This window comes from Siphateles boraxobius, unplaced genomic scaffold (genome assembly GCF_051911475.1).
Source record: "Siphateles boraxobius isolate OS27281-9 unplaced genomic scaffold, OSU_SipBor_1 7, whole genome shotgun sequence".
NCBI lineage: Eukaryota > Metazoa > Chordata > Actinopteri > Cypriniformes > Leuciscidae > Siphateles > Siphateles boraxobius.
The window spans coordinates 18,264,848-18,279,262 of record NW_027509197.1 but is presented as its reverse complement, the minus strand read 5'-3'; the positions used below and the strand labels follow the sequence as shown (position 1 = coordinate 18,279,262).

At 38.6% G+C, this 14,415-nt stretch overlaps 1 protein-coding gene across 1 annotated transcript; it reads left to right on the top strand.

Moving 5' to 3' along the window:
• The first annotated feature begins 161 nt into the window (after window positions 1-161).
• On the top strand, window positions 162-14,271 carry wdfy2 (WD repeat and FYVE domain containing 2). Its single transcript, XM_077215585.1, has 12 exons — window positions 162-560; window positions 1,777-1,844; window positions 2,192-2,265; window positions 2,420-2,474; window positions 9,247-9,397; window positions 9,873-9,985; window positions 10,385-10,511; window positions 10,610-10,715; window positions 10,854-10,955; window positions 12,376-12,506; window positions 12,585-12,693; window positions 12,793-14,271. Exons 1-12 carry the CDS (start codon window positions 427-429, stop codon window positions 12,820-12,822), a joined length of 1,200 nt encoding a protein of 399 aa, XP_077071700.1. The 5' UTR covers window positions 162-426; the 3' UTR covers window positions 12,823-14,271.
• The last annotated feature ends 144 nt before the right edge of the window (window positions 14,272-14,415 follow it).

The following is a 14,415-nucleotide window of genomic DNA, read 5'->3' as shown; positions in this document are numbered from 1 at the left end:
ATACAGGCATTGAACAAATAGCACCGTTGTACTAGTTTTGGTGCAATTAAACAATGCTCGTCATGTACAAATGTCAATGAAGTGGGGAAAAAAAGAATGACATTCAACTTCCTGTTCCACACGTTTGGTATTCGTCAGAGTCAACACTGCACATCGCAAACGCATACATCCGTGATTCATTCAAAATTCGGACCGTCTGGTTACACGGGCAGACAGACATAAGAACGCGCTCATGTATTCAGATGGCATAGAGATCGTGTTTCAATAAACAGAAAGATGTGTGAGAGGTAATCAGCTGACCTGCAGCATCCCTGCTCGTCACACTTCACCGTGCTACAGGTTTAATCGACCTGCGCTCCGCGCTCAGGCTCAGCGTGTTATGCAGCCGAGGGAGGAGGATTCAGGTGACGGAGAAACTACAGCGCCATGGCGGCAGAGAATCCCCGTCCGCAGACTCGAAAGCCCGTCCTGTTGAGTAAGATCGAGGGTTTCCAAGATGTGGTGAATACGGCTGTGATCATCCCCAAAGAGGACGGGGTTATCAGCGTATCTCAAGACAGGTCAGCAGCACGCGTATGATTGAAACCCAAAACAATTACTAGAATTACAATGCAGAATATACGCAAATACGTCATGTAGCCTATACAATAATCTTATGAGCACCACTGGCACAATAATATATTGTAACATAAAATACATGTGTCCTGTAACGATTTATTCTGTTTTAGTTTAATAAACGATATTCGGAGGACTAAAGAATATGCTTATCATAGGAGTACAAATGGTGGATAATAATGAAGAGGCTGTATGCAAACACGTACAGCTCATTCAAGCTGCTGCTATCGATGATCTCCGTTTTGACTATTAGCTGTAAAGTATTGCCGATCATTCGCCTGCGGATCTTTTCTGAGTGGCGTAACCTATCGTACGTGGGCGAATCGGTGTAAGTTATTTGAGAGAATCTTTTAAGTGAACGATTTTGTGACCCATTTGAAGCGCGTGACTACCTTTTCCTGCCAGTTTAAAGACTAACAGAAATTATCAGAAAACCCTAACTGAAAAAAAAATCGCTGATTTGAATTACAAAATATTCGGAGCGACATCGTGAACGAACTGGCCGAACGAAACATTTTGTTTGTGAACGATGGACATTGCCGTCATTCTCGTTTTCAATAAGAAGGGTAAGTTATAAATAAAGTGTAAAAATAATTAATGATCATTTAAATGATGAATGACCATATAAATTATGTATGATATATTTTTGGTGAATGGATTAAAGAGTTACTAATATATATGATATATATATATATATATATATATATATATATATATATATATATATATATATATATATATATATATATATATATGTATGTGTGTGTGTGTGTGTGTGTGTGTGTGTGTGTGTGTGTGTGTTAACTGTTTATTTTAAACTGGAGTACTGAATTTGACAGCCAATTTTTTCTTATTTTCTTGTATCTTTTTGTCTTTAAAAAGTAACTTAACTTAAGAAACACCAATGATTTTGGCAGCCCTTATCCTGGCTATGTTTTTCTTTTTTTTTTCACTTTGCCACCAAATTTAGTTTGAAGTCTTATTCTGTCTGGTCTTTAAAGTGATTAAGACTTATCTTAGCCAGCGACCTGTTCTTAACTGTCCGTCCCGGTAATTTGTGCACTGTATTGCATGTCATGTTGTTAAGTAAGGTTCTGCTAAATACATGAAATTTTATAATGAAGATTATTTATTTATTTGCTTGCTTGTTATAATTTTTAGGACAATCCGTGTGTGGCTGAAGAGGGACAGTGGTCAGTACTGGCCCAGTGTCTATCACACAATGCCTGGTGAGTCCAACACAGTTCCTGGGCAGCTTTCTGAGAGCCAAAACAGTTACATAGATCTCAACATTATGGGACATGCAACCACATAACTTCAGGAATTTTACTATCAAAGTAAAAAGGTGAAGTGAAACCACTATGGACATGAACTTCTGCTTGTGTTCATGTTCAGACAGCAGTTTTATTTCTCGGCAATGATGTCACGGTTTTGCTTGCTTTTTAGTTAACTTTTGCAGACTATGGCTAAGAGGTCACTGACTCTAAGTAGAGGGTTTATGTTTATACTTGAATGGCGATCAATGGATTTTGTAGGATAGAAGAAACTCATGTTCATTATCTTTCTTATGTTGCAGTGGCTTGTTCATGTATGTCATTTAACCCAGAGACAAGGAGGATCTCTGTAGGGTTGGAAAATGGCACAGTATCGGTATGTTCATTAACCTTTTATTATCGTCAACCAGATTATAAGTGGCACTGCTGCAGAATTCTTACACACACCTGTTTTCAATGTAGAAAAATGTCACTAGCAGGTTGTAAGATACATTCCTAAGCTTCATTAAGCCAGGAGTTTCTCTTTCCAGGAGTTTGTCCTATCGGAGGACTACAACCAGATGACTCCTGCGCGGACATATCAGGGTGAGTCACAAATCTAGTTTGTTTTCTTAACTTAACATAAATGGAAGAGCGTGAGATCAGTTTCCTTATCAGGTCAACATATGATGTTCTCGCATCACCACAGAACCTAAACCTCTGGGTAGGAGGGAATCCCTCTTGTCCTTTGTGTTCATCACCTGCCACATTAAGGCACATTTTGACAGGATGTAAGGTGGCTCTTAGCCAAGGTCGGTTTACTTGGAGCCATGACCAAGTACTCCGATGTTTGGCTTTAGCATTGGAAGACAAGCGTAACATGACCAATAAGTTGCCACCTGTTCTGGCAAAACATTACACGCAGAAGACAATATTCCTCCGCCCAGGCGAGCAACCACCAAGAAAAGGTGTTAAAACCAAATCTCGCCCAGGACAACTGGAAGCTGCTAGTGACTGGAAAATGCTGGCTGATCTTGATCAACGGCTTATTTTTCCATCTGAGATTGCCACCACTAACCTCCGACCAGATATTGTTTTGTGGTCTGGATCAGCACGCATTGTTCAACTGATAGAGTTAACAGTGCCATGGGAGGATGCTGTAGATGAGGCATATGAGAGGAAGAAACTGCGGTATGCTCAGCTGGCCACTGAAGCAGAACAGCGAGGATGGAGAGTCCGGGTTTATCCAGTGGAAGTGGTTTGTCGAGGATTTGTGGTACACTCCAAAACCCGGTTCCTCAGAGACGTCGGATTCAGTGGCCTAGATTTGCTTCTCACAGTAAAGAACTTATCTGAAGCAGTAGAGAGGAGCAGCAACTGGCTGTGGTTGAGACGGAAAGAGTCTGGCTGGCTGTGTAAAGGCTGCCATGCTACGGTTTAAAAAAATTCTTGAAAATTTGATGAGTCTGTTGGTTTATTTGTATAGTTTGGATTAGGGCTGGGCGGTATATCGAGTTTGTACAATATATTGATTTTTTTTCCCCCCACGATATGGAATGAGGCAATACCGTTTATATCGATACAGTAGTTTGATACAAGCACATCTGAAAAATAGTGGAGTACGCAGTGTGAGCTCCTGCAGTGAAAGAACAGTACAATTTGTCCTAAACATGACACAAGCTTATTAAGAGCTTCTAAATAACTGGTAAGATAGTTAACAAGTTTAAAGCAGCTTGCCCTGTCAGATGCTCGGACAGATAGCCTACTGTTAGTGACTGAAAGATAAATACTGGCGCTGTTTAATGCCTTTGAGACGTGGTGCTTTCCTCAGTGCTTAACTTACATTTCACAGGTATATTCTCCATCTGTAAATGTTCAAACAAATCAAACAAATATGTCCATTTCACTGTCAGGAGAGGACGAGCTTCTGCAAATGAATCTCCGCTAAAATTCAAGCTTCCGTGAATGAGCGCCGCCGCGCGCATGCGCGCCAAACAGACGAGCACAATATAACAGTAGCGCAATAATTCTGACTAAAATACATATAACTAAAATATTTGTTGTTGGAGACAATAAATGTGCCATATGTGGAATTTTAAACCTACAAGTATATTTTTTATGAAAGTGACCATTATAATGGGGTAATCAAATACAGGCTAATATAATTAGTTTGTGCTTTTGTTTTTATTTTCATTTTTTGTTTAGCTTTTAGTCATTTTTAAAAACAAAAGCATTATTTTTGTTTTTAGTTTGTAATGTTACAAAGTTAGAATGTAATGTGATTTTAACCACCTTTTTGCACATAATATATTGCATAGCCTACATTACATTCCCTATTTGTTTCCATATCCTTCAATATCATTGTTTGGATATCATTGAGCAGGATGTGAAATAACAAATAAATACATTTTCTTTATCCAAATAGAAAACGTAGAAAGTACCGAGATATATATCGTATATCGCCATTTAACCAAAAAATACCGAGATATGATTTTTTGGCCATATCGCCCAGCCCTAGTTTGCATAGTAATTATAGTTATTACGTTCCTGTGTATTTTGCGTGAATGAGGATTGGTGTTTGGACAGATATTGTGTTTTGCGGTAGTATGCCATACGGAACCGTTGCCACTGACCGCTGCTAATGTCCGCAGTGGGGCTCGACAGCCTTAGTCAAACGGGTTGGCGCGTATGGTTGGGTTGTGGAGAGGTTGTGAGAGATTGTGGTTAGGTCAAAGGAGCAGTCTCAGCAGCAGGAGGGATGCAAAGGTCAGTAAGCTGGGCTGAGTTGAGTGGGGGACGGAGGGGGGTGACTCTGGCACACCAGAGTCACTGTCAAGCCCTCTTGAGGTGTCGTGGGCTAGTCGACGAAACACTGAGGACGGAAGGTGCCCACTTGAAGACCCTAGAGATGTCCCCTACTCTGCTCAATCAAGGTGGTTGTCATGAGGGGACCGCACTGTGGTTGCAGCCGTTGTGTGTGCAAATACTATTAACACCAGGCAGAAGGAGATTCACATCCCCATTTGGAAAGAAGCGTAAATGGATGGAGAAGCATAGGTTACTGTAAAGCTACGCCTTAGTTGGTGCTTATTTTGGCGAAAGCCGAGTACAAATCAGCATGAAGTTTTAACATCTACTCTCGTGTAATGGAAATTATGAAGATCTGGATATGTCCAGTGACTGCAGTGAATAGTGCTGCTGGCAACAAGGGAAAGACCTTGCGACAGCCTGGAGAGACAGCTGACAGGAGGAAAGAGACCCCAATGGGGCTGGTAAGGGTTAGTTACCCTTGTCGGCAGTATCCAGCTGTTCCAGCTGTTTACAGGATGCTGGAGACACCCGCCCAAGGCTTCTGAGAAATAAAGAGGAAAATACCCCTAGAGTCTGCGAGAGCGGGGGCGGAAGATGACTCAATGTTGGACAACATGGTTAACGACTTTGGAATGGAAACGTTATGAGTATGGAGAGTACTTCACAAAAGACTAGTTCAGGTTCTGCAGTTAGCAAAGTCATTGAACTCCAAGCTTGTGTCTGTGGCTGGAGCAAGGCGACAACTTTCAGGGGTTTGAAGATTCATCAAGGAAAATGAAATGCTTGAGAGAGAAGGGACAAGGGCCTCGCATTGATCAGTACTTCTTATGAAGTCAGTCAAGTCAGTCGAATGAAATCCAGCGACAGGAAGCAAACCACAGTTCGCAGGATATCAGCACCCCTGTCATAGAGGAGAGGAGGGTTTGCACAGTTAGTGATGAACACATTGATACTTGTGAACCCGGTCAGATTAACCAGCAAAAAAGAGAAAAGAACCTCAACGGCATAGGCCTGGAGCTTGTGAGAAAACTGCATGGGACACGGTAAACACAGATCTATGCTTTGCATTGGAAAGATTAACTGGTACAGTTGAAAAGAAGCTGGATACATTTGGGGACATCATTTACGCATATGGAAGTGAGAGGTTTGGTGAGGAAAAAAGGAAGGAAAAAGTACGAACTACTCCTGGATTGTCTAGACGGCAGCAGAAAATTGAAGGATTAGTTAGAGAAAGGAGACAGCTGAGGAAGCAATGGAAAAGCGCAGAACAAGGTCAGAAGGAGGGACTCAATCTCTTACAAAGGGCCATAAAAGATAAGCTTGCAACATTACGCAGAGCTGAGCCCTACGGAAATGCTACAAAAAGAAGGAGCGCGCGAGGGCTAATTTCTATAAAGACCCATTCAAATTCGTAAAGAAGTTATTCACCAGTGAGAAGAATGGCACTTTAAAAGCATCTAGGGTTGAGCTAGAGAGATATTTGGAAGAAACGTATACAGATGCAAAAAGGCATGAGCCTATGTCAATTCCGTCAGACATCCCACCTATCAATCCACCAGAGTACCAAATGGAGGTCTGTGCACCTAAGTGGAAAGAGATAGAGCAGGTTGTGAGAAAGGCAAGGGCTTCATCATCTCCAGGGCCTAATGGAGTTCCGTACAGAGTGTACAAGAGTGCTTCAGGAGTTCTTCGAATTCTGTGGAAATTGATAAAAGTGGCATGGGAAAAGCAGGTTGTACCTAGAGCATGGCGCCGATCAGGTGGAGTCTTTATACCTAAAGAAAAAGATGCTACAAGAATCAGTCAGTTTCGTCCTATTTCACTATTAAACGTCGAAGGTAAGATTTTCTTCAGCATTATTGCTCAGAGATTGTCAACCTACCTATTAAAGAATGGATTCATTGACACTTCAGTTCAAAAAGCAGGCATTCCACGGTTCTTTCAGGATTTTTTCAGGGTACCGATGTCGATAACAAATTTAGTGAAAGCCTATTTTGGAGATTTGCAATTTAGTTTCTCAACTCCAGAATTCAGCACTACATGGCAATGCTTAGAGGTTAGAATAATGGCAGGATGCACAATTTCTCCAGTGGCTTTTACAATGGCAATGTAAGTAATCATTAGGGCATCAAAATGGGTAGTAGGAGGAGAGCGCTTGGCTTCTGGGATGCGACTACCACCAATCAGACCATACATGGATGACATGACAACCATTACTACAACGGTAGCCTGCACTAATCGGCTATTAGGCAAGTTAACCGATAACATTGAATGGGCACGAATGCAATTTAAGCCCTCTAAATCAAGGAGCATCTCGATAATTAAAGGCAAGGTGGTAGATAAAACATTCTTCATTAATGGTGAGGCAATACCAACAGTTTCTCAGAAGCCAGTGAAGAGTCTTGGGAGATGGTACAATGGGGATCTAAAGGACACAGTTCGAGTGGGAGAAGTTAGACGACAAGCAGTGGAAGGGTTGAAGAGCATAAACAGCTGCGCTTTACCAGGCAAACTAAAACTCTGGTGCTTTCAGTTTGGTCTACTGCCGAGGTTGCTGTGGCCACTGACTGTGTACGAGGTTTCTTTGACAACAGTGGATAAGCTGGAAGCCTTAATAAGTTCATATATCAGGAAATGGTTGGTAGTTCCACGCTGCCTCAGCAGAGTGGGACTTTATAGTAAAGGAGTATTGCAGCTGCCAGTCTCTGCTTTAACTGAGGAGTTTAAGTGCGCCACGGTCAGACTGGAAATGACCTTAGTAGAGTCACGCGACAAATGTGTAAGGGAGACAGCACCTGTGACACAATCAGACAGCACCTGTAAAAGGCCTAATTAGTAAAGCGTCTGGACATTTTGGGGATTAGCTTTTTTATATTTTTTTTATTTTAATCCTTAAATGGATAGTTCACCCAAACATGAAGTCTGTCATCATTTACTCACCCTCATGTTGTTCCAAACCTGTATGACTTACTTTCTTCTGTGGATTCCACTGAATTTCGTTGTATGACCAACAAAACACTATACAAAACAATATATACATATATATTTATATTTATATATTTTATTTTATTTTTTGGTGAACTATCCTTTAAGGCGAGACACTACAGGTGAATAGGGTATTTTTTTTAACTAGCAGATATCACCATGAAACTTTGCCAGTTGATTACCTACATTAAGATGAGAAAAAAATGTATTACAAGTTTTCTGTAATTTAATGTTTAAATATCCAAATTAGACATTATCTAATTAAATATGCGCAAATCTGCATATATTTTAAAAAACGAAATCTGAGTATTGGATAAAGCCAGGTTCAAAATTATTTTTTCATTGTGTTCACATATTAGATGGGAAAAAAATTACAGAGGGATTTATGGATATCTACTTTTGTTATCCTGTAAATCAGAATATACTGCCAATAGCCTTAAAAAATGATTTTCGACATGTTTTTTGGAATAAAATGTTATGTAAATCAGGCTAAGAATAATATATTTACAAATCCCTCTGTAAATGTCTTCATAATATAACTAGGTACAAGACTGGAAAGTTTGGTGTATATAGGTGCTACTGACGTGGAGATTTCGGACTTGGAGTGAGAGAGAAAAGTCATTTTGAGAAAACGGGCTTTAAAGAATTAGCATCAGCCAATGAGATCGCGCATTTAGAGTAAAATCCCCCCTTTTACTTTCGCGATTGGTTGCTGATAAAAAGGAAATGACCATATTTGGATCCGGCAGTATTGTACAGCAGAGAGCAAGCTTTCTAACGGTGTGTGTGATGACAGAGTGCAGATCGCGATCGCGGAGCAGAAGGATGATTTATAACGACAACTTTTGATGAGTTTATGAGAAATCTACAGACGCAAACAGGCAAAGTGTAGTAAAATAAAGACCTAAATGTGTATTTCTTTTTCACCACAAGTCTGAAAGAAGACATGTTATTGAAGACAAATATCCTAAAATCTCAAAATTGACCAGTGAAAAAAAAACGATGTTTTTGCCTACCGTGTCTCGCCTTAAGTAAATATAGCTAGTTCATTACTTGGGGTCTTTTTTGACGTTATTCTAAAACATACAGATGATTCATATTCCGGTTCCATTCTTATAACAGCAACCAAAGAACAATAGACGACTAATCCTTTAATAGCCATGTACATAATCGTAGTCAGGTCAGTTCTGTAGAAACCAATATTTATGCAGGGCAACTTTATTATTCAGTACGTACTCTGAACATTCATCTCTCAATCACAGTGTGTCATTATGGCCTAGAATGACATTAATGTGAAACAGCTAGCTAATCTTCTTTAAAACGGAAGGCATTAAGTACTGCTCTCAACACAGATAAATGAAAACATTAATGAAGTTAACACACAGAGTGAAATAGGTGTATAATAAGTGCTGTGGTTGTAGTCTGCTGGTTCGTTACTGAAATCCAATCTCTGATATTATTTGACTTTCTGCTGTATTATTAATATTACATGTGAGAGCATATTCCCTGTAATTTTTTTGGAATGTGGTAAAGGGCTCCCTTCCTGCTTTGTTTATTGTGTCTTGTCTTTTGTTTGTGTTAGCTCATCAGGGTGTCGTGACTGTGGTGCTGTTCGTCTTAGAGATGGAGTGGGTTCTAAGCACAGGTCAGGACAAGAGCTTTACATGGCACTGCTCAGAGAGCGGACAGCAGCTGGGCACGTACAGGACCACAGCATGGGTGTCTGGACTACAGTATCCATTCATACGCCACTTCAGATATGAAATATCTCACACGTTTGTATTCAGTCTTTATAAAATATGGAATCTGAGCAGTCAGAAGTCAGTCACTGTTACTATTTGCAGTTTGTGCTGTTTTCTGACGACTTGATTTGGTTGAATTTACTTTTTCTTTATTATAGGAAATAAGCGTCCTTAAATGAATACTTGTTTTTTCTGCTTGAAATCACAACAACAAAAACACCAATTATGTGTAATTTATATTACAAATATAACGAGATAAAAGGATAGTTCACCCAAAATTGAAATTTCTGTCATCATGTACTCAGCCTCATGGTGTTCCAAAACGGTCTGTGGAACATGAGAAATGTCTCACAATGTTTTTGACCATCCGAATGAAATCAATGATAGAAGATCATTATTAGATAAGAAGAGATTCAGGAGAGGTTCTGAAATTTTATAGCGTGGGCTTCTTGACGATCTGTGTAAGATTTGATGTGGAGACCAGACATGCCTTCGTTGGAGATCTTTCCGGACAAGTGACAATCCTAAAGCTGGAGCAGGACAACTGCAGCCTTGTTACCACCTTTAAAGGCCACACAGGTGCTTCTGCAAACAGCACTTACAAATAGACACATTTTTCACAGGTGTCAGCACAATCTTTCACCATTAGCCCAGACACATTTTTCCCTTGGCTGGTCAATTGAAGTGTAGAGATTCATTCACACATCTCGAGCACTTCCAGCAAATAAATAAAGTAAATACTTTATTGGGCTTTAAGTACAAACGTAAAAATAAACTAAAATATCATTATTTCCCCATTTTCCCCAAATTAAGAAGCCTTCAATTTCTCATAACCACAGGATACACAAAATATACTAATCTTCATGCATGCATCCACATAATATTGTATAATGGAAAGAAGTATCCCATTACTTGCACTGTATCTAACCCTGTACACTGTAAATGAATCTTTTTAACATTGACCCTGTATGTGTGCAGGCAATGTTACGTCCCTGTCTTGGGATCCTGTGCAAAGGGTTTTATTCTCTGGAAGTTCTGATCATTCAATCATCATGTGGGACATTGGAGGCCGGAAAGGCACAGCCATTGAACTGCAGGGACACAAGTAGGACATGGATAAATTGTTGTCATGTATTTAAGATATGAGACTTAAGAAAGCATGGGTGTCAAGCCCTAATATTTATGTCTATGTGTGTGTGACAGTGATAAAGTGCAGGGCTTGTGTTACGCTCCTCACACTCGTCAGCTCATTTCCTGTGGCTCAGATGGAGGAATAGTTATCTGGAACATGGACGTCACACGACAAGAGGTGAGAGAGATGTAGAGCTAGAAAGTATCATCTAGGACAAAAGGGATTGTCTCTGTCAACAGGATGTGTGATATTCATGTTAGTTACATATGTCTATTTACATAGTTTCAGCATGTCCTCATCTGTTCTTTATCTCAGACCCCGGAGTGGCTTGACAGTGACTCGTGCCAGAAGTGTGAACAGCCGTTCTTTTGGAATTTCAAACAGATGTGGGATAGTAAGAAAATTGGTCTCCGGCAGGTACTGCACACAAAAACATAGATTGTACGTGGCAAAAAATAAATAAATAAAAAGAAGATAATAATAATGATTTTAATAAATAGTTTCTTATTTTACAGCAAAATCTTAAACGAAAAATCTAAACATCTTTAAAACAAGATACATTTATTTGAAAATACTTTTATAGAATATTCACTACAATTTAAAAGTTTTTTTTTTAGTTTTTTTTTTAAGAAAGTCTCTTATGCTCACCAAGGCCAAATTTATTTGAATAAATTCATGAAAATATAGTGAAACAAAAATATTGTGTAATGTTTTTATTTTTATATACAGTTGTGCAGCTTGAAATCTTTGTAGAATCATTGATATTTTTTCAGGATTATTTGATGAATAGAAAATTCAAAAGAATCGCATTTATTTGAAATAGAAATCTTTTGTAACAGTATAAATGTCTTTAATGTCCATTCATATTAATTTAATGCATACGTGTGTGTTTTATTTATCTCCAGTTTTATTGACCCAAAACTTTTGAACAGCAGTGTGTATTGCATTACCAAAAAAAAAGATAATAAATATGTAAAAACGGAAAGATATAAAAACGTGCAATGAAAAACACCTGCAATAGTTCCACTTTGTCATGTCATTATTTTATATAGCAGTAAGAGAGAATCATAATACAGAACTGAACTTTTTATTTAAATAAACAAAAACATTTAAATATTTCAGTGATGGTTTGGATGAACTGAACAATATATAAAAGCGCAAATATATGACTGCTTTTGACAACGCCTCACATCACGATCTCAGATTCTTGTTCGTCTTCTCACCAGAACACGCACAGAAGCGGAGTTGCTTGCGTGTTCACAATCACAGCTTGTGATTCAGTCTATTCAATGTTGGGCTTGTTCCAATGGTGACAAGTCGGTCTGAAGTAGAACGATTCAGTGTAATTGTTGTTCAATGCCGCTTTATTAAGGCAGAGCGCTAACCGCTATTCACACATTTCAACGCCGGTGCAATGGCTGTTTTTTTTTGTTGTTGTTGTTTTTTTGCTGATCTCCCGCACCCCCCATGCAGTATGTGCCCCCCACACTTTGAGAAGCACTGCATTAAAGGGATAGTTCACCCAAAAATGAAAATTCTGTCAGTAATTACCGTGAGTTCACAAAAGCGCCATGACGCATGCATGAGAACTGAGATGATGTTGCAGATGGGTCTCGATGTAGTGTTTAAAATGGTTCTAAAGTGTGCATTTCCTGGATGTCCGAATCCTGAGAAACCAACGAGAAAACGTATACGTGCCTTTCCAATGCCGCAAAATAGATGGCTTACTTTTCACACTTCCCATCAAATGATCGTGAGCTTCATCTTCTCAGTTCTCGTGCATACGTCGTAATCTTTAGTATAATTTGAAGCAGCTTGATTTTGCTCTCTTTCCCAGCATCACTGCAGGAAGTGTGGCCAAGCCGTTTGTGGAAAGTGCTCCTCTAAACGTTCCACGATTCCTCTCATGGGATTTGAGTTTGAAGTGCGGGTTTGTGACAGTTGTCACGACTCCATTACAGATGAGGAGTAAGTAAAATTGTTATTGTCTTCAATGTTTTGACTATCTCAAATGATAGGATCACCCAAAGCTTTCTTCTTGTCCAGACGGGCGCCCACTGCAACGTTCCATGACAGTAAACACAGCATCATACATATGCAGTATGAACCGACCAGAGGCTGGCTGCTCACCTCCGGGACAGACAAAGTCATCAAGGTCGGTCACTGTTCTCACACAAGAGTGTGAGTGTACTGTTTGATAAATTGTGGCTGGAGATTGAACTCATTTTAAAATCTGTGGTGTGTTTACATGCAGCTATGGGACATGACTCCAGTGGTGTCATGAGAATCATCTCTATCGTCTGCAAGCTAGAACTAAGAATCTGTTCTGAACCTGAACCATGGAGAACGTTCAGAGTTCAGGTCCCTTTCCATGGGCAGCTTCATCTCATGGTGGAAAAACTCAAGGATATCATGAGATTTCACAGATGGTTTAATCTGAGCATGTGCATTTGTATGTATTTGTGCATGTGGGTTATGGAAACAAACATGTAAATACTGTCCAGTCTAAATCTGCTTGGTTCTAATTGTTTATAATGACTTGACCTAATGTTATGTTGTCTGTGAAATATTCTTTCATAATCTTATGTCTTATCACAAACACAAATGAATCCTCCTGATATTGCATCAAAGCATGCTGGAACTGTTTTATATATTCAAGTGCCTTTACTGCACATCAATCAGTGGTTTTGGCATGGGAAAATACTGTCTGCTATTGACTCTTGGTCATGATCTGTTAATCTTGACTCTTTAAATGTAAGCACTTCATTTTACTGGTATTTTTACACCAGTAAATTTAATAGGAGAATTCAACATACACATAATCACAGATGTTGTTGTTTATACAAGGTCAAATTCAGTGATGCTTTATTGTAATAATATTGTGTTTGGTTTGATTAAAGCTGATGTTTCATAGACATCTCATTACTGTAAGAAACATTCACGGTATTTCATCTTTCAATGGCAATGGGAAATTTGATATCTTTCCACACAATTTTTGCAGTATGTGAAACACTACAGCTAAATTGTTATGGCGAGGTTAGTGTTTTTGAAAAGGACTCATTTGACTAAAATGAAAACTGGTTCAATTTAAAGTATACCGTTGTAGTTTGGGGTCAGTAATACTTTTTAAAAGGAAGTCTCTAATGCTCACAAAGGCTGAATTTATTCTATATGTATATATTTTTAAATATAATTTATTTCTGATGGCAAAGCTGAATTTGCAGCCACTCCAGTCTGCAGTGTAACATGATCCTTCAGAAATCATTTGAATATGATGATTTGGTATTCAAGTTAAAAATAAGAATTATCAGTGTTGACAGTTGCTGCTAAATATTTTGTGGAAACTGTGATGCATTTATTTTCAGGATTCTGTGAGCAAAAGAACAGCATTTATTTTTTTTATTTGTAAAATTATAAATGTATTTACAGTCACTGTTGATTTTTTTAATGTGTTCTTGCGGAATAAAAGTATTAAAGAAATTCTTACTGACCCCAAACTTTTGAAAACCAATGTAAGTTATGGGAGTGAAGTCTTTGTTCACCTTGAATTAAAAACCCTTATTTTTTGTCACATGATAGTCAGATTCTTTTTGTTTGTAATGGCCCTTTAATTCCATGAATATTAATAATTTCAAATCCTGCATAAACATGATTTGATCAGTTATTTTGATAAGAAAGTTAAATGTAAAGTTCATAATTGTTAATAAAAATGTAAATAATGATTTGCCTAAAAGATTCAGAAACTCATTTTTTATATTTTATTAAAAATCACAGCAATAGCCACACATTGACAAAAGTACAGTAATTTTTAGTTAATAATTAGCTAGTTAATTTTAAACTTATTTGTAAGTGTATAAGAGGCAAACACACATCTATA